Raw genomic sequence first — 27,758 nt, 5'->3', positions numbered from 1 at the left:
AAATCATAAGGTAGAAGAAGGAAAAGGGGTAAATTGTAACTTTGCAGGAGAAGGCCTTTCCTTCTCCTGCAGAAGAAGCCATTAAAAAAAAAATGGGTGAGTTGCATGTCCTTGTTAAGTTATTCCTGGGTAGTTTATCGTCTGTGTTGGATTTATAAATGGCATCTTTTTTTCTCATTTCATTTTTTTGTTAATTTCTGCTATGTTACTAAATTATATGCTCTATGGCACTTTTCCAGTTGGTTCTCAAAATATCAAGGGAAAACAGGAGGCTCAAAAAATATGCATATAAGGGATAGTAGGGGGTACCCAGATAACATAAAGAATCAAGAAGAAAAATGGCATCAAACATCTCAATAAGCAAATTAAAAATAGAAGACAATGGAGCTATGCCTTAGAAATTCTGAGGACAAAGCATTTTCCCCTAGCATTCTACACCCATGTGGAGATAGAAGACATTTTCAAACATGCGTGTATAAGAAAGTTCCCTCCCATATACTTTTTCTCAGAAAGCTACTGAAAGATGTGTATCACCAAACACAAGTGTAAACCAAAGTCCAGGAAACAAAGGGATCCAAGACTGAGGACGAAAGGAGGATGCTCAGAATGATGGTGAAGCCAGGTCCTAGGATTGGGACCTCAGGAGTAACCTGCCCAGTTTGGAGCTGGAAGACTGAGCTCCAGGCAGAACATCTCTAATGAGAAAATAAAACAGAAAAGGGACGCCTGGGTGGCTCAGTTGGTTAAGCAGCTGCCTTCGGCTCAGGTCATGATCCCGGCGTCCTGGGATCGAGTCCCACATTGGGCTCCTTGCTCGGCGGGGAGCCCGCTTCTCCCTCTGCCTCTGCCTGCCATTCTGTCTGCCTGTGCTCGCTCTCTTCCTCTCTCTCTCTGATAAATAAATAAAATCTTAAAAAAAAAAAAAGAAAGAAAATAAAACAGAAAGAATTCATGATGTGTTTGAATGTATTATTTGGATATTTATAGTTTCATCTGAAAATTATTATCAGATACTGTGCTAGGAACATGGAAACGATCTTGAACAAAACTGTCTGCCACATACAGGAATTTTTGCAGTTGTTTTGAAAAGGAAAAAATAAAAATAAAAAGTAAATATATACATAAATAAGTGAAAGATGTAATAAATGCTATGATAAGGGTTATCACAAAAATAACAGAGTGGGGGACATTTATTTCCGATAAGGTCATCAGAGTTGGAGACATTTAAGTGAAACCAGAAGGACTGAAAGGAGCTAGCCCTGCAAAGATTAGGGAAAGGTTACTCAGATAAGAGAAAACAGCAAGTGCAAAGTGAAAGAGCTTGTTATGACTGAAATAGGCAAGTCAGTGTAGTCTTGCAAAACAGCAGTAAGAAATGATAAATTTTGTGTTATGTATATTTTACCACAGTAAAAAAAGAAGTTTTTAGAAAGCAAATTTTCTATTACTCAATACAAAGTTAAATTCCATATGTCAACCAATTAGAAAAAGGCTGTTTACTTATGTTTCAAATACTGGATTCCTATTCCTAAACTCAATTAGTCAAATATTTTTCCAGACATCCTTGTAGATATTTGTAGTAGAAAGCAAATGTAATTATCCTATCCTAGATGAATTCCTAAATAGCAATGTTTCTTAGCAACAGTGAACATTACCAACCACAAAAGCAGAGAATGGGGAAGGCAAGAAAATTGTTCAATTCCAGATTCAGTACTCAGAAAGCATCTATCTGTGGCCCTGTATATTCTTTCCTTGGCCCCTGGGAAATATATGTTTGAGATCTTCTTTTTCTCACAGGAGCTTTTGTATCAAGCTCATTACTTTCAAAGTTTATTCTTTTTCCTTTTAAAAAGCTTAAGAAAATAGCTCAAACCTATAACAGTATAAAAACGTATGCAATGAAAAATTGACTGATTCTCTCCTATGCAGACCTTGATTCCACTTTCTGGAATTTAACATTATGAGCAGTTTCTGGAACTTTGCACTGATACATTGATACATGTGCATATCCACGTACGGATTATAGATCGTGTGCGTGTGCATGTATATGTATGTATATGTATGGTGTTTTGTAGAAAGGGACTCATTTCATTTCTGCTTTGGCCATAAACATCAGGTATTTTTAGCTTGTTTTATAAAAATGCCATTTAAAATCCATTTCCATATTCTGGACTGTATCTCTGTTTTCTTTGGAGATGAATTTTTTATTCATTTCTATTTACGTACTCTGTAGTTTTGCTCTCCCTGCCATGCTGATGACAGCCTGTGGAAAGGTCTGGAAGCCTCCATGTATAAGAGATTGTTGAGTCTCCCATTTTTTTAGGAAAGCCTTCCCAATTTTCACTAACTGGTCACAGTCCTCCACAAGCTGCGTCCTGGAGTAAATTATGTGCACATAAGCAGCACCTTGCTGTTACTATTTAATGATGAATAGCTATTTCCATTTCAACATGGTTCATAAAGATAGACCTCATTCTTCTTTTTTTTTTTTTTAAGATTTTATTTATTTATTTGACAGATCACAAGTAGGCAGAGAGGCAGGCAGAGAGAGGAGGAAGCAGGCTCCCCACTGAGCAGAGAGCCCAATGCGGGGCTCGATCCCAGGACACTGGGATCACGACCTGAGCTGAAGGCAGAGGCTTTAACCCACTGAGCCACCCAGAAGCCCCTGACCTCATTCTTCTTTATGATTATATGTGCCTTGCTTAGAAAGACATTTCTCCACTCCAAAATTATTAAAAATGTTGCCCATTTTTCTTATAGTTCTTTTTATGATTTATTATTACACTTATTATATTGATTCATATGGAATTTATTTATTTATTTTTAAAGATTTTACTTATTTGTTTGACAGACACAGATCACAAGTAGACAGAAAGGCAGGCAGAGAGAGAGAGGGGGAAGCAGGCTCTCCACTGAGCAGAGAGCCTGATGTGGGGCTCGGTCCCTGGAGCCTAGGATCATGACCTGAGCCGAAGGCAGAGGCTTTAACCCACTGAGCCACCAGGAGCCCCTATATGGAATTTATTTTTATGTATAGAGTTATTTGTTTTCCAAAGAAGACATTTTCTGATTTTCTTTCTTTTTTATTATTTTAACATGGGGCTTGAACTCACAACCCTGAGATCAAGAGTTGGATGCTTAACCGACTGAGCCACCCAGGAGCCCCCACTTTCTGATTTTCAATAGCACTCCTTTTTATTTTCCTAATGATCTTATTTTTCAATAGAACTGATACCTATTAGGTAGTAGTGCTCTTTACTAATTAGCCCACCAAAACCTAAATTAAAGTAGGATGCGAATGGCCTTGGTAACTCATTCTCTATTACTCTGGTCCTTAGTCCTCACCTGAAGGACAAGAGGAGTTAGATTAGACGACTTTGAGGGATCCCTCTGGTTGAACAGACAGACTGTGACTGGGGAAAGTTTTCATGACCGCATTCTGTGAAAGGACCCATTACATTATTAACACAAGAGCATTTTCGCACAATATCTTTCCCTTTCCCTTGTGAGCCACAGTGAGCGCATACTGAAGGCTGCAGACTGTACTGACTGGCAGATTCAGTGCTTCAGGACAGCTAGACTGAGCCATACCATATGATGATAGAGGATTTGTCTGGTTCCTTTTTCAATGACTAACTTCCTGATCCTGATCACTACTTGTCAAGAAAAGGAATGACTCTGAACAGGATACTTGTGCCATTTTCAAGAATAATCAGGCTTTCTAGGATTACCTGGGTAGCTGTTGGTTAAGCATCTGACTCTTGATTTCAGCTCAGGTCATGATCTCAGGGTCTTGGGATCGAGACCTGATTGATCCCAACTCGGGCTCCATGCTGAGTGTGGAGTCTGCTGGAGATTTGCTCTCTCCCATTCTCTCTGTCCATTCCCCTGTTCAAGATCTTTAAATACATACCTACATAAAATCTTTTAAAAAATTATCGGCTTTGTAAATATCATGCCACAGTGTCTGTTACTGTTTGCCCTATCAATGTGGCTCTTTGTCCTGAGTCTTATCCTCTAAAAAGGAACCATCAGGATGAAGGATCAGGGTCCCTCTGCCTACATAACCCAGACCCGGTTTTAGTCCTCCCTCCACCTTGATCTTGTACTGGGAGATTGGGCACTTCCATTCCCTGATCTGAGCTAAGAATGTCATACCGTCGCTGCCAGCAATCCTCCTTTTTGTACTTCACCTAGTTTCAAATGTAGAAAGCAAAAGGAGTGCTTTCCTCAGGAATGCACTATGAGTTATTCCAACATGCTATACAAAGGAAGCACTCCTGATATGCTTCTGCTCTTTGTCTTGCTACTTCTTGTGAGGGCAACAGTCCCAGGCTTCCAGAACGGATTTCCAAACAGACGCACAGTTGCCCTGTGTGTGGGATACCCAGGTTGGAAGCCAGCAGACAGTACAGTGCTTTTTGGCAGACAGATGGAGATTAATTTCTAAACCACACAAAGGCATCAATTTTTGTAAATCATGAGCAATCCATTCCAAGGCATTTAAATAAGTTGACTTCGATTTGTTTAAAATAAAAAAATAAACACGCAGACAAATCCAAACAAGTGCAGATGCCGTCATCATCTTGCTATTTAGTTGAGAAGCTGCTGGTCCTACAGAGGTGTCCACCCCCAAGAGCAGCAGTGTTATGACTCTTCTGTTTCATAAGAGCCAGGCCCATAGTTTTATCTAAACATAAATCACTAATTGGTAGAACAGGAGACTTTACAGACCACTAACTGGAATGGAGAAAGATGTTGTAATTCACTACAAAACAGCTCTCATTGAAACCAAGGCAAGCAAGAAGAAGATGAGGTGACTGGAGTATTTCTAACTCCTAAGGGAGCAGTCTTTATTTCTAAGTCCTAAGGGAAAAATGTCTTTATAGACAGCACAGCTAGCAACTCGTTAGGGACTCAGGGATGCTGCTGATTCACTTGAGGCAGTGAGATGAGAAATCTGGCAGAGCTACCGAGGCAGCGGGATTACTGGTGGAGGATTAATGCTTCACAGAGGGCATCTAGGGACCAGGAACATTCCCAACATCTAGGTGGGCCCCACTACCCAGCTGAGCGTGATCCACATCTCTTCAGGGCTAACCTAATGTACCCATCATCTCATCTGCCACACTACAGAACCTCACCCCTGACAGGAAACATGGGTAGGGTCAAAAAGTTCAGTTCACTGCTCACTAGTGCCCTCTGCTGATAACCTCAAATACAAGATACTCACAGGTCTTGGCCAGGGTCTCCAAACCATCCAAAATAGATTGGCTTCTTGAGCTGAGATGTTCCTCAGACTTTTCCACAGATGTCTGCAACTAAGCAACCCCAAATTAAGAATGAATTCACAGACCATTGCCTTATTTTACTAACTTGGAGTATCGTCATTAAGTGATTTTTAAAAAGATAGTTAAAATACTACAATCCTATATGAATTAAGGTCAATGTAAATAGTAAACTTCATAACATGTAAAATGTTCTAATTCTTTGACATGTAGCTCTACTTACCCTGTGAATGCTTTCTCTGATATGTGAAATGAGGTTGTATAGAGTCTCACTACAATAAACGAGAAAAAAGAAATTAAATCCTTGTGGAATACTAAAAGTATGTAACAAAATTGATTCCATGAACATGGCAGGACTTCACCTGGTAGAGCATCAAAACAGTGCTTGATTAGACTTGGAGACTCAACCCTGAAAAATTTTAGTGTACAGCTACAAAAAAATGAAAACATAGACTTTTTCTGACCATTGCCAAAACAAACCACTTATTTCTTTTTAAAATTTACTCTCCATGTATCTTAAATAAGCAAATACTAGCAACTCAAGTGGTTACTACAGTAAAACGGACCAGCTTTCATTTTCATAGCAACAATGGCTTCAGAAGCTAGTGACTTCCTTCTGGTAGTCCAAAATTTCTGGAAACATTTTAGTCTAATGACTATTTCTTTGAGTGTAAGAATGGGTAGAGATAGTTCTGTGAGTAATATTAATTTCTTTTTTTTAAAGATTTTATTTATTTATTTTGAGAGGCAGAGAGAATAGGACAGAAGGAGAAAGAGACAGAGAATCTCTGGCAGATTCCCCACTGAGCATGGAGCCTACTCTGGCTTCATCTCATGACCTTGAGATTATGACCTAAGATATCAAGAGTCAGAGGCTTAACCCACTGAGACACCCAGGTGTATCTCTCTCCCCACCCCAAAGATTGATTTTATTTATTTATTTATTTATTTATTTATTTATTATAGTTGGGGAGAAGCAGAGGGAGAGGAAGAAAAAATCCAAAGAAAACTGTGCTAAGTGCAGAGCCAGTCCTGGATCATGATCTAACAACTGTGAGATCAAGACCTGAGCCAAAACCAAGAGTTGGAAGCTTAACCAACTGAGCCACCAAGGTGTCCCAGCAATATTAATTTAATGAAAAAGAAACTATAAGAATTATTCCTCAATAAATATCCCACTTTTGAAAAGATTCAGACATGAACTGCCATTAAAATTTTTTACTGGTTTTGTTTCTTCACTCTTTGCAATATAAATGCAGATTCAGTTTTTGAACCCTAAAATGGACTACTCTTCATACCAAGTCTTGTGGATGCTCCACCGATTTGACTTTAAAAGGAGAATTTGGGGGAGGCTAGGTAGCTCAGTCAGTTAAGCAGCCAACTCTTGTTTTTGGCTCAAGTTGTGATCTTGGAGTCATGATCTTGGGGTCATGGGAGGAAGCCCCATGTTGGGGAGGTGGTCCCTGCTCAGTGAGGAGTCTACTTAAGAGTATCTCTCTGCCTCTGCCCCTCATGTGCTCTCTCTCTTCCTAAATGAATAAATAAAATCTTTAAAAGATAAATAAATAAAAGGAGGATTTTATAGAATCATTAGGGGTCTACAAACCTTATGCTTTTTATGAAAGAGATTGGGACATTACCTGAAAAATATAATTTTAGTGTCCAGCTATAAAAGACAAGAACATAGACTTTTTGTGACCATTGCCAGGCAAACTAAGCAAACTAAAAATATTTAAAATAAAATAGCTAATGAGTTAGGAATACCAGTGTGGCTCAGTCAGTTGGGCATCTGACTCTTGATTTCAGCTCAGGCCATAACCTCAGGGTCATGGGGTTAACTGTGCCAGGCTCCAGGCTCAGCGGGCAGTCTGGTTTATTCTCTCTCTGCCCTCCCCCCGCTCCCACATGCAGACATGTGCATTCTCTTTCACAAATAAATCTTTAAAAAATTAAGGATATTAATAACAGAAAGCTATTGAATTATAAAAGCAGAGAATAAGAAAGGGATCTAGAAATTAAAAATAGCAGAAACAAGTAGAATAGTTAGAGAAGATACAGTTAAGGAAATAGGACATAAAATAGAACAAAATACAAAGAGATGGAAAATAGATCAGCAGGAAAAAAAAAAAAGAGGATAAATGCAGGAGATTCAATATACACCCAAAACTAGAGATTCAAAGGAAAGAAGAATAAAAATAGATTTTCAAAGATAACAAAAGAAAAATTCCCAGAACAAAAACCTACAAGTTTATAGGTCAAAAGGAACTCATTGATGCCCAAAGATGATGATGTGCCACATGAAATCACACTACTGTAAAATTTCAGAAGTCTACAGATAATGGGAAGGCCTTAAAAACTTGCAGAAAGCAAAAGGCAAGTGATATATACAGGATCAGGTCTCAGAATGGCATAGACCTCTTAAAAGCAACATATAAAATGATGTGGTGATGACAGCAACTAGAAATTTTGGGGAAAAATAATTTCCAATCTAGAATTCTATATCTAGCCTAATTTGCAATCAAGTATGAGGGGAAAATAAAGAATTTCAGATAAGCAATGTCTCAAAAAATTATTTAAGTGCCATGTACCTGTTGTCAGGAAGTTTTTGGAATATATGTTTCACCAAATCCAAGGAGGAAACTAAGAACTAAAAGGACATAGGATCAAAGTAACAAAAAATCCGGGGTGCCTGGGTGGCTCAGTGGGTTAAGCCACTGCCTCCGGCTCAGGTCATGACCCCAGGGTTCTCGGATCGAGTTCCGCATCAGGCTCTCTGCTCAGCGGGGAGCCTGCTTCCTCCTCTCTCTCTCTGCCTGCCTCTCTGCCTACTTGTGATCTCTCTCTGTCAAATAAATAAATAAATTCTTAAAAAAAGGGGTGCCTGGGTGGCCCAGTGGGTTAAAGCCTCTGCCTTCAGCTCGGGTCATGATCTCAGGGTCCTGGAATCCAGCCCCGTGAGCTCTCTGCTCAGCAGGGAGCCTGCTTCCCCTCCTCTCTCTCTGCCTGCCTCTCTGCCTGCTTGTGATCTCTGTCTGACAAATAAATAAATAAAATCTTAAAAAAAAAATTCTTAAAAAAAAAGTAACAAAGAATCCAACACAGGAGAGAGGAAGTGGTAATTCAAGAGAGGGGAGGTAGGAACGCTTAGAATGACGGTGAAGAGAGGACTCAGGATGACAGCTGCACTGCAGAGCAAGAGTGTACCAAGTTCAGATCAGAATTAGGAAGATGACTCTGAGAAGAAAACGACACTGAAGAATTTCTGATGTGTTTGGGTATAAAACAAGGAAGCTTCTGAGGTGCCTGGATGGCTCAGTCAGTTAAACGTCTGCCTTCAGCTCAAATCATGATCCCAGGTCCTGGGATTGAGCCCCATACTGGGTTCCCCCTGCTCATGCTCTCTGTCTCTGTCTGCCTGTGTCTGTCTGTCTGTCTCTCTCTCTTGTGTGCGTGCGTACACACACACACACACACACACACACACACCTTCTTTCTCTCATAATCTTTAAGAAATAAAAAAAAAAACAAGGTCTTTTTTAGTCCTGCTGCAAAATTTGGGAATAAACTGTGATTCCTATATAGAAAACTCAGCAGAAAAGGAAACAAGGTAATTTTTAACGTTAGGAAAATTTAATCATGAGATATATATATATATATTTTTTCTAGGATATCTAGATAAGGATTTAACAATTGAAAGCTGATTTTTGTTTTTAAAGATTTTATTTGTCAGAGAGAGAGAGCACAAGCAGGGGGAACAGCAGGCAGAGGAAGAAAGAGGCTCCCCACTGAGCAAGGAGCCCAATGTGAGACTTGATCCCAGGTCACTGGGATCAGGACCTGAGCCGAAGGCAAGTGCTTAAGCATTTAAGCCACCCAGGCATCTCAAATGAAAACTAATTTTAACTAAAATGGTGGAAGATGAGAGTTTATGGTGGAGGAGGCCGAGAAGCAAATTCTTATTCCAGGGTAGAAAGTCATTCTCTGAAGCTGAAAAAAAAACAAGAAATAACAATATAAGCTAGCTAGCATATGCCATAAGATATATGCACCTAAATACATAGCTTTTAGCGTAGCTAAAAGGGTTGCAAGTTGGTTCAAAAAGCAAAAGGGAATTAAAAGTGGGGAAAGATAGGCCTGCTGTTTTTCACTATAATCCTAATTTTATTTTAAAATTTTATTTATTTGACAGAGAGCACAAGCAGGGGGCATGGCAAGCAGAAGCAGAGGGAGAAGCAGGCTCCCCACCAAGCAGGACGAGCCTGATGTGAGACTCAATCCCAGGACCCTGGGATCATGACCCGAGCCAAAGGCAGTTGCTTAACCAACTGAGCCACCCAGGCACCCCTAATCGTATTTTTTTTAAGTATGTGTATGTGTGTGTGCATATGTGGCTTTTTTTTTTTTTAAAGATTTTGACAGAGAGAGCAGGCAGAGCAGCAGGCAGAGAGGGAGAAGCAGGATCCCCACTGAGCAGAGAGCCTGATGTGGGGCCCAATCCTAGGACCTAGGATCATGACCCCATCAAAGGCAGATAGATGCTCAACCGACTGAGCCACCCAGGCACCCCCCTAACTATATTTCTAAAACCTGTGTACATGTATGGAAAGCATGGATGGCTCACTTGGTTGAGCATCCAACTCTTGATTTTGGCTCAGGTCATGATCTTGGGTCATGGATCAAGCCCTATGACCAGCTCCACACTCAGCCCAGAGTCTGCTTGAGATCCTTTCTCTCCTTCCTCCCACTCACTCTCCCTAAATAAATAAATAAAATCTTTAAAAAATACATACCTGTAAAATTTTTATTAAAAAAATACAAACAGACCTGTACCCCTGGGGATAAAAATATATGTTTATAAAAAATAAAAAATTTAAAAAAAATTGGGACACCTGGGTGGCTCAGTGGGTTAAGCGTCTGCCTTTGGCTCAGGTCATGATCTCAGGGTCCTGGGATCAAGCTCCATATTAGGCTCCCTGCTCAGCAGAGACCGTGCTTCTCCCTCTCCCCTGACCTGTCTCTCCCCACCTAAGCACCCTCTCTCTTTCTGAAATAAAATCTTTAAAAATAAAAACGTAAAGATGTCTAAAGTCTAATAATGCTACAAAAATGCTGCTCATGAAAGCCCCTACTCTATTATACTACCAGTTATACCATGGTATACCACCAGTTGAGAGTGATTCTTTATCCGTAGGACCTCACTCCTTATTAGTACATTTGGAAACCAGTGCTCCCAACAGGGAAAACTATATTATACAAATTAAATACTGTTTGTATATAATTTTATATTGAAACAAATATATATATTTCAATATAAAATTATATACATAGTATATAAATATATATACATATATATTATATATATATTTATTTATTTGACAGAGATCACACGTAGGCAGAGAGGCAGGCAGAGAGAGAGGGGGAAGCACGCCCCCCACCAAGCAGAGAGCCCGACACAGGGCTTGATCCCAAGACCCTGGGACCACGACCCAAGCCAAAGGCAGAGGCCTCAACCCACTGAGCCACTCAGGCGCCCCTATTGAATTTTTTAAAAAAGATTTATTTTGAGAGGTGGGGGCAGGCAAAGGGACAGGGAAAGAGAGTCTTTTTTTTTTTTTTTAAGAATTTATTTATTTATTTGACAGAGAGAAATCACAAGTAGGCAGAGAGGCAGGCAGAGAGAGGAGGGAAGCAGGCTTCCCGCTGAGCAGAGAGCCTGACGTGGGGCTCAATCCCAGGACCCTGAGATCACGACCCGAGCCGAAGGCAGAGGCCTCGACACACTGAGCCACCCAGGCGCCCCGGAAAGAGAGTCTTTAAGCCAACTCTGTGCTAAGTAGAGAGCCTGATGCAGGGCTGGATCTCAGGCCCAGAAGACCACCACCCCAGCCAAAACCAAGAGTCAGACACTCAATAGACTGTGCCACCCAGGTGTCCCTATAGTGAAGTGTTTATGTGTAAGTGATAGCTCCCATTACCTTAACTGTTTATTAATTCTTGATTCCACCTGTCTAAATTGAAATGTTAAGTTCTGATTTACCCAAAGTCGTTAAATTAAGATGCTTAATAAACAATGAAAACATTAAAAGCTTGATAATTGAAACTTTCATAAAAAGCTAGTGTTCGCTTGGAAGACATTTTTATTATTTTTTAACAAAATAAAATAGAAAAATGTTGCTTAAAAGTAGAGATTTCCCACCCACCTGATATCATGTATAGATTCATAGGAAGTCAACTATGACTTAATCTTTTCTCTAGAAAAAGTCAATTAGGAAATTGTTTATCTGTACTAAAACACACACACACACACACACACACACACACACAATCTGTTTTTTTTTTTTTTTAAGAGAATGAGAGAGAGAGAGAGAGAATGAGAGAAGAGAGGTCAGTGGGAGAAGCAGACTCCCTGCAGAGCAGGGAACCCGATGTGGGACTCGATCCCGGGACTCCAGGATCATGACCAGAGCCGAAGGCGGTTGCTTAACCAACTGAGCCACCCAGGCACCCCACAATCTGTTTTTAAGAATGGAGGTAATTTCTGTACTGTCCAATGTTAGTTAATTATTTCGCTTTGAAAATCCACTCATTTTTTCAACAACTTTTTTTTAAAGATTTTATTTATTTGACAAGAGAGAGACACAGCGAGAGAGGGAATGCAAGCAGGGGGAGTGGGAGAGGGAGAAGCAGGCTTCCCAGCTTAGCAGAGAGCCTGAAGTGGGGCTCATCCCTGCATCCTGGGATCATGACCTGAGCTGAAGGCAGACACTTAACCGACTGAGCCACCCAGGTGCCCCTCAACAACTATTTATTGAGTCTTCCTTTGTGACAGGTACTTGATTATAAGCTTCAGTGATATGCGTAAAAAAAAATTCAACTCCCTACGTTCAGTGAGTTTACCTAGTGGTGTTTTTTTTTTTTTTTAAAGATTTTATTTATTTATTTGACAGACAGAGATCACAAGTAGGCAGAGAGGCAGGCAGAGAGAGAGAGGAGGAAGCAGGCTCCCTGCTGAGCAGAGAGCCCGATGTGGGGCTCGATCCCAGGACCCTGGGATCATGACCTGAGCCGAAGGCAGAGGCTTTAACCCACTGAGCCACCCAGGCGCCCCTTAGTGGTGTTTTTGAATGTGGTTTTAATATCCACTCAAATTGAGTGATCTTCTTTATTAAAAAATTTGATCAGGGGCACCTGGGTGCCTCAGTGGGTTAAGGCCTTTGCCTTCGGCTCAGGTCATGATCCCAGGGTCCTGGGATCAAGCCCCACATCGGGCTCCCTGCTCAGCAGGGAGCCTGCTTCCTCCCTTCTCTCTCTCTGCCTGCCTCTCTGCCTACTTGTGATCTGTCGGTCAAATAAATAAATAAAATCTTAAAAAAAAAATTCATCAAACTTATTGAATCAAATCTTCTGCTTACTGAGATGTCCAATAACAATGTTTTTATATAAATCATAGTACATGCAAAGTTGACAGCAATCTTGCATGAGGACATAGCTGTGTCAATTGCTTATAGTCAGCATTTGTTCTGACTGGTTAGTATTCAAGCTATATATTTTTTTAATCACTTTATTGAATTAAGGTTGACATGTAAAAAGCTGTACACATTTAATGTATACAAATTTGGAGATAAGTATACACTATCAGATCATCACCACAATCTATTCTGAAAACATATCCATCACTTCCAAAAGCTTTCTTTTTTTTTTTTTTTTAAGATTTTTTAATTTATTTGTCAGAGAGAGAGAGAACACAAGTAGGTGAGCAGCAGGCAGAGGAAGAAGGAGAAGCAGGCTTCCCATTGAGCAAGGAGGCCGATGTGGGACTCAATTCCAGGACGCTGGGATCATGACCTGAGCCGAAGACAGACACTTAACTGACTGAGCCACCCAGGCGTCCCTCAAAAGCTTTCTCTTACTCTATTTAATAGCAGTAGAAGTGAAAAAAACACTTAAAACATTTACCATCTTAGTGCTCCTGGGTGGCTCAGTGGGTTAAACCTCTGGGATCGAGCCCCCCATTGGGCTCTCTGCTCAGTGGAGAGCCTGCTTCCCCCTCTCTCCCTACCTGTTTCTGCCTACTTGCGCTGTCTCTGTCAAATAAATTAATAAAATCTTTAAAAAACAATTTACCATCTTAGCAAATTTTAAAGTATACAATACTGTATTTTTTCTTAAAGATTTTATTTATTTGACAGACAGAGATCATAAGTAGGCAGAGAGGCAGGCAGAGAGAGAGGAGGAAGCAGGAGCAGAGAGCCTGATGCGGGGCTTGATCCCAGGACCCTGGGATCATGATCCGAGCTGAAGGCAGAGGCTTTAACCCACTAAGCCACCCAGGCACCCCTACTATACTGTATTGTTAAATATAGGTACTATGAGGTACAGTAGATCTCTAGGATTTATTCATATTGTGTCAACTGAAACTCTGTACCCTTTAATTAATATCTCCCTGGTTTGTCCCACACTCCAGTTCCCAGCAACCGTCATCCTACTATACTCTGCTTCTTTGAGTTGAACTATTTTACGTTCTTCATATAAGTGGTATCATAGTACAGTTTGCCCTTGAACAACTCAGGGGTTAGGGAAGCTGACCCCCCAACACACACATTTGAAAATCTGTATATAAATTTTGACTTCCCCAAAACATAAAAGCCTATTGTTGACCAGAAACTGATAACACAAATAGCCAATTAACACAAATTTTGTATGTTATATGTACTATGTACTGTATTCTTACAATAAAGTAAGCTAGAGAAGAGAAAATGTTAAGAAAATCATAAAATACAGGGATGCCTGGGTGGCTCAGTTGGTTAGTCCACTGCCTTCGGCTCAGGTCATGATCCCAGAGTCCTGGGATCGAGTCCCACACGGGGCTCCTTGCTCAGCCGGGAGTCTGCTTTTCCCTCTACCTTCTCTACCTGCCTCTCCCCCTGCGTGTGCTCTCTCTCTCTCTCTGACAAAAAATAAATAAAATCTTTAAAAAAAAAAGAAAATCATAAAATACAGTACTGTGCTATAAAAATTCACATGTAGGTAGAACTGTACAGTTCAAATTGTGCTGTTCAAAGGTCAACTGTATTTGTCTTTCTGTGTCTGACTTATTTAATTTAGCCTAACATCCTCCAGGTTCATCTATGTTGTCACAAGTGACAGAATTTCCTTGTTTTTTTTTTTATTTTTTTTTATTTTTTATAAACATATATTTTTATCCCCAGGGGTACAGGTCTGTGAATCACCAGGTTTACACACTTCACAGCACTCACCAAATCACATACCCTCCCCAGAATTTCCTTGTTTTTTAAGGCTGAAGACTATTCCATCGTATACATACCACATTTTCTTTATTCACTCATTGATGGATACTTAGGTTACCTCCATGTCTTGGTTATTGTAAAGAATGCTGCAATGAATATGGTAATGCAGGTACCTCTTTGAGATCCTGATTTCATTTCCTTTGAATATACACTTAGAAGTGTGGTTGCACCAATTTACATTCCTACCAGCAGCATGTAAGGGTTCCTTTTTCTCCACATTTTTTTTTTATGATTTTTCTCCACATTCTAACCAACACTTAGTTGTTGTGTTTTTTTAGTAATGGCCATCCTGATATAAGATATTTCATTGTGGTTTTGATTTGCATTTCTCTGATGTCTAGTGATCTTGAGCACCTTTTTCATATACTTGTTGGCCATTAGTATGTCTTCTTTGCATATATGTATAATTACTTAGCCAAATTAAGGCTAATTAATAGCCCTAATTGGGCTATTTGTTTTTACACTATTGAGCTGTAGGAACTCCTTATATATTTATTAACCCTTTATTAGATATATGGTTTGTAAATTTATTTACCATTCTGTAGGCTGCCTTTTTATTTTGTTGATTGCTTCCTTTTCTGTGCAGAAATTTTTAGTTTGATGTTATCCCACTTATCTATTTTTGGTTTTGCTGCCTGTGCTTTTGATGTCATATCCAAGAAATCATGGTCAATGCCAATGTCAAGAAGATTTTAACTATTTATTATTTTTTCTTCTAGGAGTTCTACAGTTTCAAGTCTTATGTTTAAGGCTTTAGTCCATTTTGAATTGATTTTTATGTATGGTATATGATAGGGGTCCCTTTTCATTATTTTCCTATGGAGCCAGTTTTTCTAACACCATTTATTGAAAAGATTAACCTTTTCCATTGTGTATTTGTGGTACTCTTCCATACTGTGTAAAATAGCTAAAACATAACCCCCTGAAAAATCCATGATAGAGTACAATGCAACCATTAGAAATTATTTTGTATATGGAATAAAACATAATCATTAAAGATTATTAAATCTAAAAAGAAGATTAAAAAATAGTCCATAGGAAAGGCACCTGGGTAGCTCAGTCGTTAAGCGTCTGCCTTTGGCTGGGGTCATGATCCCAGGGTCCTGGGATTAAGCCCTGTATCTGGCTCCTTGCTCAGCAGGGAGCCTGCTTCTCCCTCTCCCGCTCCCCATGCTTGTGTTCCCTTTCTTGCTGTGTCTCTCTCTGTCAAATAAATAAATAAAATCTTTTTTAAAAAAAAAGTCCATAGGAAACAATACATTTTTATTTTTAAAAATAGAGCACCATCATATAAACCTTTGCTAGTGGAGGTTCACAGAGTAAACTGATTCAAGAGGCACACTTCAGGATCTGACAGACCCAAGATCTCTGCCCAAAACTCCCATTCAGTTTACATGTGCCCCTTTGGGTGGAATCTTTCCTGATGTCCCCAGTCAGAGCTGGGAGCCTGTCCTCGGTTTCCAAAGCATTTGGAAGCAACGTCTACTATACCATTTACAACTTTGTACTTAGAGTGGAAAGTCCACAGTCTTTATTTTAGGCTGGTTTGTATCTGACCCTCTTTTCTTTTTAAGTAGTTCTTCAGGTTAGCAGTCTTGGAGCGAAGCAGAGCATCTTTCTTCTGCTAGAGGTTGAGAGTGCCAGAGGGGTTGATTTCTTAGCTTCTCCTGAACTGGCCCTTTCCCTGACACATAACTTGTCAGACTAGGAGTCAGGAGAAAAAAACCGTGAGTTCTCTCTCTAGTTGCTGTGGCTCCAGTAGAAGGAATATAGACCTCTAGCAGAATGGTAAAAGGGTGCAGGGAGGGTCTACTATCCTCTGGGCAGGGGTTAGTGGGCAGCAGAATTTGTAGTGGACTAATTTTGTGGCTGGGTTTGGAGAATTCTCCACGATGGGTAGCACTTAGCAATTGCAAGGCTGTTGCAAAAACATAAAAGGGGCCTCATTTTCTTTCTTGGAAATCAGAATTCTGATTTTTTTCTCCCTGGATGCACTGCCATCCAGATAGATGACATTCCCAGACTCCCCTGATTTAGCCAGTGTGAGGTATAAGGAGTGTCACATGTAACTTCAAGAAGAGTCCTAAATGGAAAGGAAGATACCTTTTCTTCTTTCCTTCATCCATCATTTGTCTGGAACTCTGACAACAGCTGGAACTCCAGCAGTCACCAAGCACTGCGAGGACAGGGGTCACACCTTAGAGATGCGAGACCAGAGTACTGAAAGGAGCCAAATCCTTGAGAACCATGAAGCTACCATTCTAGTCCTGGACTACATACTTCAGGATGATTTTTGCATTTATAAACATCTATCTTTTTAAATCTTTGTTATTAAGAGTGTGTACATATGTTATAAACAGTTGAATATAATCCTAGCTAATAAATGAGCCACCCAATATCTTTTACTCTCTTTTTAAATTGTAGTTGACACTCATAACCCATATAATATCTTTTAATTACTTTTTTTAAAGATTTTTTTTTTAGATTTTATTTATTTATTTGACAGAGAGAGATCACAAGTAGGCTGAGAGGCAGGCAGAGAGAGAGAGAGGGAAGCAGGCTCCCCGCTGAGCAGAGAGACCAACGCAGGACTCGATCCCAGGACCCTGAGATCATGACCTGAGCTGAAGGCAGCGCAGGCGCCCTTTTTTTTAAGATTAAAAAAAAAAAATTTAATTATTCATTTGATGGACAGAGATCACAAGTGGGCTGAGAGGCAGGCAGAGAGAGAGAGAGAGGAGGAAGCAGGCTCCCTCCTAAGCAGAGAGCCCGATACAGGGCTCAATCCCAGGACCCTGTGATCATGACCATAGCTGAAGGCAGAGGCTTTAACCCACTGAGCCACCCACTGAGCCACCCAGATGCCCCCACAATTCTGAGTTTTGACACAAATTCAGGATTCATGTAACCATTACCACAATAAGGAGGGCAGTATTCAAAGAAAACCTTCATGCTTCCCCTTTGTGGTGAAATCCAGCCTACATCCTTAACCCCGTAATCACTGATCTATTCACTATCTCTATAGTTTTGTCTTTCTCAGAATGTCATGTAAATGGAGTCATATAGCATATAACTTTTGGACTTCTTTTTTTCATTCAGCACAGTGTCTTTGAGATTCACCCATGTAGTTGGGTAGCTCATTATTTTTTACTGCTGAGTAGTGTTCTGTTGTATGGGCATACCATGGTTTGTTAATTCATTTATTTAAGGACATACATGTTGTGTCCAGTTTTTGGTGATTACGAACAAAGTTGCTATAAACAATTTTGTACAGGCTTTTTGTGTAGATATAAGTTTTCATTTACCTAGGGTAAATGCTTAGTAGTGGAATTACAGAGGCATATAGTAAATTATGTTTACTTTTTTTTTTTTTAAGATTTTTATTTATTAAATGGGGCTCCTGGGTGGCTTAGTGAGTTAAAGCCTCTGCCTTCAGCTCAGTTCATGATCCCAGGGTCCTGGGATCTAGCCCTGTATCGGGTTCTCTGCTCAGCAGGGAGCCTGCTTCCCTTCCTCTCTCTCTGCCTGCTTCTGTGCCTACTTGTGATCTCTGTCTGCCAAATAAATAAATAAAATCTTTTAAAAAATATTACGGTTTTTTTTTGCCAGAATATATTAAAATTATGATTTTTTGTGCCCATCATATAAGTCAATATCTTAAGCTTGAGGGTTTTTTTTTTTTAAAGATTTTATTTATTTATTTGACAGAGAAAGGGAAATCACAAGTAGGCAGAGAGTCAGGCAGAGAGAGAGGAGGAAGCAGGCTCCCCGCTGAGCAGAGAGCCCGATGTGGGGCCCGATCTCAGGACCCTGAGATCATGACCCGAGCTGAAGGCAGCAGCTCAATCCACTGAGCCACCCAGGAGCCCTTAGGCTTGAGTTTTTTAATGGAAAGAGATTCTTCAGAGTCCTCATTTTAATATTTAAGTGCTACATATTTTTGCTATCTTGTAAATAATTGTTAACAGAAACTCATTTCACTACAAAAAAAAGTGATATAGGAAGAGAGAGAAAGGAAGGAAAGAAGAAAATGTTGAAATTTGACATTTCAAAAAAAAATTTTAGCTGCATAAATCTTTTCTCTTCTTTCTTTCTTTTCTTTTTTTTTTTTTTTTTAAGTAATCACTATACCCAGCGTGGGGCTCAAACTCACAACCCTGAGATGAAGGGTTGCATGCTCTACCAAGAGAGTCAGCCAGCCTGACCTGCTGCAGAAATCTTGATCAAACAAAATATTATCCCATGTCCAGAGAACAAAAAAATTTAACATTGATCTAACTGACGGAGTAAGAAGGTAAGTAATCTATAGCCCCCTAATAGCCATGAGGGGCCTCTGAGAAACTGGTAGGGTCCTAGAGCCTGGATTCCTAGGGGAAAGAAGTCTCTCAGTGTCCAAGACATGTTTATTTACCAACAGAATCAAACACTTCAAATAGAGCATTTCGCTTTTCTCCCTAAAGGAAGACAGGTATTCAAGAGAAAGGATACTTAGTCTAAGAATCCCTAAAGAAATTCTGGCTTTTCAACATGAAAGTACTATTGGTAACACTAAGTGATACATCTTCACTGTCACAGAAATAATAAAGTATATCTCTGCTTCAGTGTTTTGATTTCCATGATACCTAAAGATGTTCCCTGATAATTTACTACCAAGAAATGAACAACTTAATTTCCTCAGTGACTTCAACTTATTTATTTATGAATTAGTTTAGGAGCCCTAATTTATCTCATGTATTTGCTAAGGTAAATAAATGAATATAAAACTAACAAATAAGGGGCGCCTGGGTGGCTCAGTGCGCTAAGCCGCTGCCTTCCGCTCAGGTCATGATCTCGGGGTGCTGGGATCGAGTCCCGTACCGGGCTCTCTGCTCAGCAGAGAGGGAGCCTGCTTCCTCCTCTCTCTCTCTGCCTGCCTCTCTGCCTACTTGTGATCTCTCTCTGTCAAATAAATAAATAAAATCTTAAAAAAAAAATCCCTTTAAAAAAAATAAATAAAACTAACAAATAAGACTGTGCATAAAATTTAGGGTATATCTTAAAAAACACCAACATTGGGACGCCTAGGTGGGCTCAGTTGGTTGGGCGGCTGCCTTTGGCTCAGGTCATGATCCCGGCATCGTGGGATCGAGTCCCGCATCAGGTTCCTTGCTCGGCAGGGAGCCTGCTTCTCCCTCTGCCTCTAGCCTGCCACTCTGTCTGCCTGTGCTTGCGCTCTGTATCTCTCTCTCTCTAACAATAAAATACTTTAAAAAAAACAACACACCAACATTTTGGGGCACCTGCCTGGCTCAGTCAGTGGAGCATGTGACATACGACTCTTAATCTCGGGGTCATGGGTTTAAGCCCCACGCTGGGTGTAGAGATTACTTAAAAATAAAATCTAAAAAAAAAAAAAAAACAAAAACAAAAACCCAACACTTCAAAGTGAGAAAATCAACCTGAATAGCTTGAATCAGCTTTTTAAAGATTTGATGTGCTGTGCTCACTTCGGCAGCACATATACTAAAATTGGAACCATACGGAGAAGATTAGCATAGTCCCTGCACAAGGATGACACGCAAATTTGTGAAGCATTACATATTTTAAAAAGAAAAAGAATTCGTGTACTATATTCTTAACACTAAAACAACTGTTATCTAATTTCCTAACTCTGGTGATCTGAAAAGAGAACAATTAAAAGGCAGAATTTTGGCAAAATAAACATAACATTTCTTGACTATTGTATTTCTCTAAGAAGTCCTTTAGCTTACTTTTTCAGAGGGCCAGAACTATGGCAGCCAAATTCAAGTCTGCCACAAGTCTCACTGACAAGTAAATAAATAAAGAGTAATTATTAGATGAGCTATAAAGAGTAATTATTAGATGAGCTACATTAAAATAAAGACAAGAGTGTTATCATGATGAAATAGAATTATTTGACTATTAATATTCTATTTTCTGTTTCCCTCAAAAGAGATGTCTCATCCACTTGAAAGGTTTGCATACCTGTCACATTTGTCTTTTGCCCTTTTCTTTTTCTCTTCAAACTGTTCCAACAGGCCCTTTGCTTTTCCAACTGACAAAGGTGGAGGAAATAAGCCTCTATCATTTGCATCTGCTCCAAACAGCGGGGGTTTTGTCTGGTACTTTGTGAAAATACTAGGTTCACTCTGTTAAATGAAAAAAAAAATCACAGCATTTCACATGTGAAAATATTTATAGCATTCATTATTTTCTACACAATGTAGTCACATTTAAGTGTAAACCACAATACTAAAAAACAAAATGGCATGTAGTATTTCCTTTTTATTTAATATATATTAGAAAATTACATTAAAATAAAGCAACTCTTTTTATTAATAAGGTTTCTGCCTTACCAGCCCAGAAATACCAAAAATATCAGCTGCGGGTGCCTGGGTAGCTCAGTCAGTTAAGCGTCTGCCTTTGGCTTAGGTCATGATCTCAGGGCCCTGGGATTGAGTCCCATATCATTTCTGGCTCCCTGCTCAGGGAGAGTCCGCTTCTCCTCTCTCCCTCTGCCTGCCATTCCCTCTGCTTGTGCTCGCTCTCTCTCAAATAAACAAATAAAATCTTAAAAAATTAGGGGCACCTGGGTGGCTCAGTGGGTTAAGCCACTGAGCTCTACCTTTGGCTCAGGTCATGATCTCAGGGTCCTGGGATCGAGCCCTGCATCGGGCTCTCTGCTCAGAAGGGAGCCTGCTTCTCCCTCTCTTTCTGCCTTCCTCTCTGCCTACTTGTGATCTCTGTCTGCCAAATAAATAAAATCTTTTTTTAAAAAAAGTATACAGGATGCCTGGCTGACTTAAGCTAGTAGAGCACATGATTCTTAATCTCAAGGTCACGAGTTCAAGCCCCATGTTGGGTATGGAGCCAACTTAAAAAAAAAATAAAATAAAAATAAAGTATCAGCTAAAATGGCTTAAAATCAGCTGTACAAATTTGAAGGCAATATCAGAATTCTTTACGCTATCTCTGAGATGATATGTTAAAGTTTATATAATAAGTTTAAGTCAATTACTAGTTGAACTAGACTTGTTGGTAAGTTTGACATGGACTGGACAGTAGGCATGCTGGCATGTGATGAGTCATTTTCTGCATTCTTGGGCAAAAATTACTCTGAAACATTCAGGGAGTACATTTCCTCCTTCATATCACTGGGTACCAATTTTTTTACTGAAATACTTATCTGAGAGAATACCCTATTATCTTAAAGCACTGACCTCATCTTATCCATGGAGTCTCTATTTGATTCAGTTAAGTCTATATATAAAGTTAAATCTAGTTTTAGACAAAAATAAATAAATATATAAAAATATTTCTGACCCAGGGCGCCTGGGTGGCTCAGTGGGTTAAGCCTCTGCCTTCGGCTCAGGTCATGATCTCAGGGTCCTGGGATTGAGCCCCACATCGGGCTCTCTGCTCAGCAGGGAGTCTGCTTCCCCCTCTTTCTCTGCCTGCCTCCCTGCCTACTTGTGATCTCTTTGTCAAATGAATAAAATCTTAAAAAAAAATTATTCTGACCCATGAAAGAAGACACGTTGGTCTCAAAAAATTGAGGACTCAGGAGACTTTGTTCTTGATTCTGGCCCTTTTCCATTAACTAAGTCCTCAGAATCCTCATGTCCCTCTTCAAGGAGATAATGTAGCATAGTAGACTAAAATCCACAAAGCACCTAAAGTTTCTTAGAAAAAATGTCCACTTAAAATTTATGTTACTTTATTCCAATTTTTCTAAAGCTCTTATCTCTTATGAAATTTTCATAAATAATAGTATGTCTTAGAAAATGTCATGCAATATTTCTCTCTCCCTGAGGGTCAAGGTACTGGCAATATTCTACAATATATGTATTTTTCGATTTTAGACTACCAAGTCTATCAGACTACTGAGTTACCGATGAAGTATAAATTCATTTAGGAGAGTAACCTTAGAAATGTATAATTCTAAAATATAATCCAACATAATAAGTCTTCTTTATAGCTTATCTCCATGATGACTATGAAATTTGTGCAGAGAAATTCTGGAAATGAGACTCACATCCAGAGAATTCTGTTGTGATTGTTTTGGATGTCTCACGTGGACACCATCCAAGGGTGCTGACAGAGTCTCTGAACTTTCTGGACAGAACTGGGATCCAAAGAGGAACTGGGAGTCACTGAGACTGGAGTAATCAGCCTGATTATTATTCCAGCTAGATGACTTAGTGGTCCTGAAATTAAGCAAGAAAAGAGAAGTATATCAAGTGGACAAACATTCTGAACAAATGAAATAATAATTCACAGCTATTCATTTCAGAATATTCTGGGGAGAGTACTAGTTTGTTCTGACCTCCTTGCCCCCTGAACACTCTCATTATTACCTATAAAGAATCATAAACAAATTCTGAAAGCCAGGCATTTTCATTATAGCAATTTGAGAACAATCAGATGGAAATTCAGACATTAAGGACTGACACCATGATTCCTTATACAACAGCACTGTGGGCTATAACACCTTTTGGGGGATCAAAGTTCCTGAAATCTTTAGGGATTAAAAGAACATTATCTTTTAAAACGTTGAATCTGGGGGGCGCTTGGGTGGCTCAGTCAGGTGGGCATCAAACTCTTGATATCAGCTCAGGTCATGATCTCAGGGTCATGGAATCGAGCCCTATATAGGGCTCTGTGCTGGCCATAGAGCCTGCTTGGGATTCTCTCCTTCTGCCCCTTCTTCCCACCCCCCATTCTCTCACTTACTATCTCTAAAAAAGAAAGTTGAATCTGTTAATCACTAAGGGAATAGATAAAAATATGGTATATGCATATAACTGATGCACTAGTCAGAAGCAGTAAAGTAGATTTACATATAACCACATGAATAAATCTCAAAAAATTTAGAGTGCAGAAAAAGTAAAAATTGAATGAACTCTGTATCATTTATATAACTTTTTATTCTTAAAGATTTTATTAAGGCAGAGGCTTTAACCCATTGAGCCACCCAGTCACCCCTAACCATTTTTTAGAATACAAAGAACCCAGTGTTTTTTAATGAACAAGAAATCTGAACATTTCAGTAAACAAATATAAGACTAGTCAATATACAATAAATCGTTAGCTATTAGTACTATTTTTAGTACTTTTTAGCTATATTAAAACAGATCATTTTATTTATTTGTTTTTTCAGTGTTCCAAGATTCATTGTTTATGCATGACACCCAGTGCTCCATGCAATATATAACCTTTAAATCTACATCATACCACACCAAACAAGTATATAAGTGTGTGTGTAGAAGGTGAATTGGAACTCCCATTACTCTCCTAGAATGTGCCTACAGGGAAGGAAGGGAGCAGGATTATAGGGAGAGTAGGAGTCATAATATAAAAAACAAGACACCTTAGTTACAGACTGAATGTTTGTGTTCTCCAAAAATTCCTATGTTGGGCGCCTGGGTGGCTCAGTGGGTTAAGCTGCTGCCTTCGGCTCGGCTCATGGTCTCGGGGTCCTGGGATCAAGTCCCGCATCGTGCTCTTTGCTCGGTGGGGAGCCTGCTTCTCTCTCTCTCTCTCTCTCTCTGCCTGCCTCTCTGTCTACTTGTGATCTCTCTCTGTCAAATAAATAAAATCTTTAAAAAAAAAAAATTCCTATGTTGAAGTCCTAATCCCTAACATGACAGTGTTTGGAAATGGGGTCTTTAGAAGGTAATTAGGGTTAAACAAGGTCCTGAGGGGGGAGTCTTCTTGACGGGATTAAGGTTCTTACAAGTAAAAACACTAGAGAGTTTGCCCTCCTTCTTTTTTTCTCCTCCACGTGAGGACACAGAGAGAAGACAGTTGTCAGCAAGCCAGGAAGGGAGCCCTCACCAGAAATGATCCAGCTGGCATATGATTCTAGGACTTCCAATCTCCAAAACTGAGAAAATAAAATTTCTATTGTTGAAGCCATCCAATTTAGGGTACTTTGTTTTGGCAACCCAGCAGACTAATTTAGGCCCCATCCAGACTGAAGAATACGATCAACTCAGATTTGTGCACAGAAGGATCCATTAAGCATTGTTTTTGAAACAAGGTGGTGTTCCCTTTCACACCTTTAGTGTCTTATTCTTGTACTTCCAGCTGTGGACTTCCAACTTGCTTCCCATGGATATCTACACATCTTTGTTAAAGGGAGAGTGATACTGATAATGATACAATCACACTTGAACACAGTGTACTGAGTCTATATCAGAGACAGCATAAAAGCAGGCAGACAAGTAAAATACAGTCTTCAAGTTTTTATTTCAAAGAGATCTCAGTAAGAATTTGTTACTTAATGCTGTTGTATGACTTGAAAAAAACACCCTTTTCATTACAACATACAAACACAAATCATTCCTTGTTTAAAAAGCTAAAGCTAGGGGCGCCTGGGTGGCTCAGTGGGTTGGGGCCTCTGCCTTTGCTCAGGTCATGATCCCAGGGTCCTGGGTTGGCGCCCGGCATCGGGCTCTCTGCTCAGCATGGAGCCTGCTTCCTCCTCTCTCTGCCTGCCTCTCTGCCTACTTGTGATCTATGTCTGTCAAATAAATAAATAGAATCTTAAAAAAAAAAAAAAAAAGCTAAAGCTAGGGGCGCCTGGGTGCTCACTTGGTTAAGCATCTAACTCTTGACTTTGGCTCAGGTCATAATCTCAGAGTGGTAAGACTGAGCCCTGAGTTGGGGCTCTGCTCTGGGCAGAGAGCCCACTTAAGATTGATTCTCTCTCTCGCTCTCCCTCTGCCCCTCCTCCTGTCCTTGCTCTCTCTCCACCCCCCAAGAAATAAATAAGCCAAATCTAAAATAATTTGATAGCATATAACTACATATCCTAAGCCAAAGGAACCATCATATATTGATGCAAGACAAAAAGAAACTCTAATAGTTCAGCACAGGAAAGAGCAATTACTTCACTGATGGAACCATTTTCTAAGATTAGCTAAGGTAATGGGCTGCACACATATATTATAATATGGGTTGCATAATCATTGCTCAAAATAGCTTAAATAGCTCTCTGTGACTCCCCTGTTAGGTCAAGGAGAATAATTAGCTGGACTGGAAAAAAAAAACTGTGAACTTATAGAAATATGTAGGATTTATATCTTAAAGCTATGATCTAGAATTTAACAAAGATTTTCCTTACTCTGTATCAACTGTAAGCATTTTTTTTTCTTTTTAAGAAGTAAAGAGCACAGTGCTCTAGGTTTTTATTGAATTAATAACTGTCTTCAGGAAGGTGTTAGGAAGAAAATAAACTATCCAATAATAAAACATACCAAAAGCAATTAGAAATCCCTTAATAAATATATACTACTTCTGGGGCACATTCACCAAGTTAGCAATGGCAGGCCCACTGCATGGCTGGCAGACACAAATGTAAATACTTCAGTGGAGTAGTGGAAGGGGCAATATCTCAGTGAGCCTTGTCAACAGCTGGCTCTTAACTCCACAGGACCTACATATGGTACCACACAATGTAATACGTACCTCAACATTGTCTTGATTTTGCTCCCTGCTGTTTCAATGTAATTGCTCCAACCAAAGTGAGTTTCTAGATGTTGGGCCATGTCTAATTCTCACAGGCCCCATAGTCTCTAGGCCCAGTGCTGGACACAGAGCCGCTGCTCAATTAACACACATAGTTGAATTTACATTGTTTTTATAATCAGAAAATTAGCAAAAGGAAAAAGACAAGGATGGGAGTGCAGTGAAAGGAAGGAAGGAGAAGGGGAAGAAGCTATAGAAGTAACTCAGTTACTAATTAATAGGTAGGGAAGGGTTTTCTATGAAAACAATACAACTCTAAGATCCTCAGTATCAGAGTATATAACCCGAAAACTTACCCAGAGCCTGAGGGAATACTGAGCATCTCTTTGATATTCCAGACATTAAAATTCATTTCTTATGGTTAACCCTATTAAAAAGAGAGGAATATTAATTTACAAGTTTAAGATAGTATAACTTTCCCCCAAAGATTACTTTACTGGTAACAACTATATGTAGATAAGGACATTTCAGCAACTATATTCCCATCCATTTGGTGAAAACTCCCATTATGTGTGTCAGAAACAGGTATTTTCAGGGCACCTGGCTGGCTCAGTCAGTGGAGCGTGTAACTCTTGATCTTGGGGGTTATGAGTTTGAGCCCTGTGTTGAGTGTACAGATTATTTAAAAATAAAATCTTTAAAAAAATAAAATAGGTATTTTCTGTTATTAAATTGCATACAAACTCCCTCCTTCTTAACACCAGGGAGAGCCTAGTCATCTGTGAAACAGTAAATTTGCATTCCATCTTGTTCTCTTGTCCTTTTCTCTTGCCATCCTATTCTATTAATACTCTGCTTTTAGGAAAAGACCAATCGACTTTATTTTTCATTGCCTGATACAATGAATGACTCAATCTATAACCTCTCCCAAAAAGACTAGTTCTCCCCAGATCAGAGGATATGGGAATGCCAAGAGTACTGCGGAATTTGGGCAGTAAAGAAGCTTGATGAAGAGTGAGTGCTTTGGGCAAAGTGTTTTCCCACACCTCTTATGAGCATACCTCTTATTGCCTACTGTGCTCATTGCCAACCCAACACATTCATTATTCATTATACATTCATTATTATGATCATAGAGCCTGGATTTTATGAAACAAGCCCAATTTCTAATTTTTGTTTCCCTGTTGTCACATACATTCATAATTATCAGATTATATAATACCACTGAGAGCATCAGAAAATGAATCCCACACAAATGGTAGGCATATGTGACCAACATCAAATACTTTCCCAACAGAGATCAAGATAAACTGAAACACAAGTTCTGAATAAATATGGACATTTTAGTACATTTTTCATAAAATTTAACCTTGTTTAGATAAATCTGTTATGTTGAAGTTTTCTAATTTTTTAGAAAAAATAGATGGAGTGTTTATAACCACTTGTTTTGCAAGAATATTAAGCATAGATCACAGGGATCAAGGGGTGAAAGTTATTATCATTTACATAACCCTCCTATGTGTTGGGCACAGTGCTAGATATGTTGCAGGATACAAGGTCAATGATTTTGTGAGGCAGGTGTTGCTATCCTCACTTAAAAGTTTGTAAGGACGCACATGGACTAAATAATTAGTTCAAGTTCTATCCAGATTTGGAGGCAAATATGTTCTATACTATGTCAACCCAT

The 27,758-nt window shown here is 39.5% G+C and overlaps 1 protein-coding gene and 1 non-coding gene across 2 annotated transcripts in view; one reads left to right on the top strand and one right to left on the bottom strand.

Annotated features, from left to right (window-relative positions):
- IHO1 (interactor of HORMAD1 1) overlaps positions 1-26,483 on the bottom strand; it is a 30,130-nt gene extending 3,647 nt beyond the window's left edge. The window contains exons 1-5 of the mRNA XM_059387826.1: positions 26,428-26,483; positions 22,635-22,806; positions 20,585-20,748; positions 5,515-5,563; positions 5,237-5,324 (exon numbers count right to left, since the gene is read on the bottom strand). Coding sequence (XP_059243809.1) covers positions 5,237-5,324; positions 5,515-5,563; positions 20,585-20,748; positions 22,635-22,806; positions 26,428-26,483 — 529 coding nt within the window. The remainder of the gene's footprint in view (positions 1-5,236; positions 5,325-5,514; positions 5,564-20,584; positions 20,749-22,634; positions 22,807-26,427) is intronic.
- On the top strand, positions 20,078-20,184 carry LOC132012649 (U6 spliceosomal RNA). The gene has a single exon (XR_009402654.1). It is a non-coding gene; the product is annotated as a U6 spliceosomal RNA (small nuclear RNA).
- Positions 26,484-27,758: the final 1,275 nt, after the last annotated feature.

The sequence above is a fragment of the Mustela nigripes genome, chromosome 2, assembly GCF_022355385.1.
Source record: "Mustela nigripes isolate SB6536 chromosome 2, MUSNIG.SB6536, whole genome shotgun sequence".
In the NCBI taxonomy this organism is placed as follows: domain Eukaryota; kingdom Metazoa; phylum Chordata; class Mammalia; order Carnivora; family Mustelidae; genus Mustela; species Mustela nigripes.
Note: the sequence above shows the minus strand (reverse complement) of the source record. Positions and strands in the feature narration are given on the sequence as shown.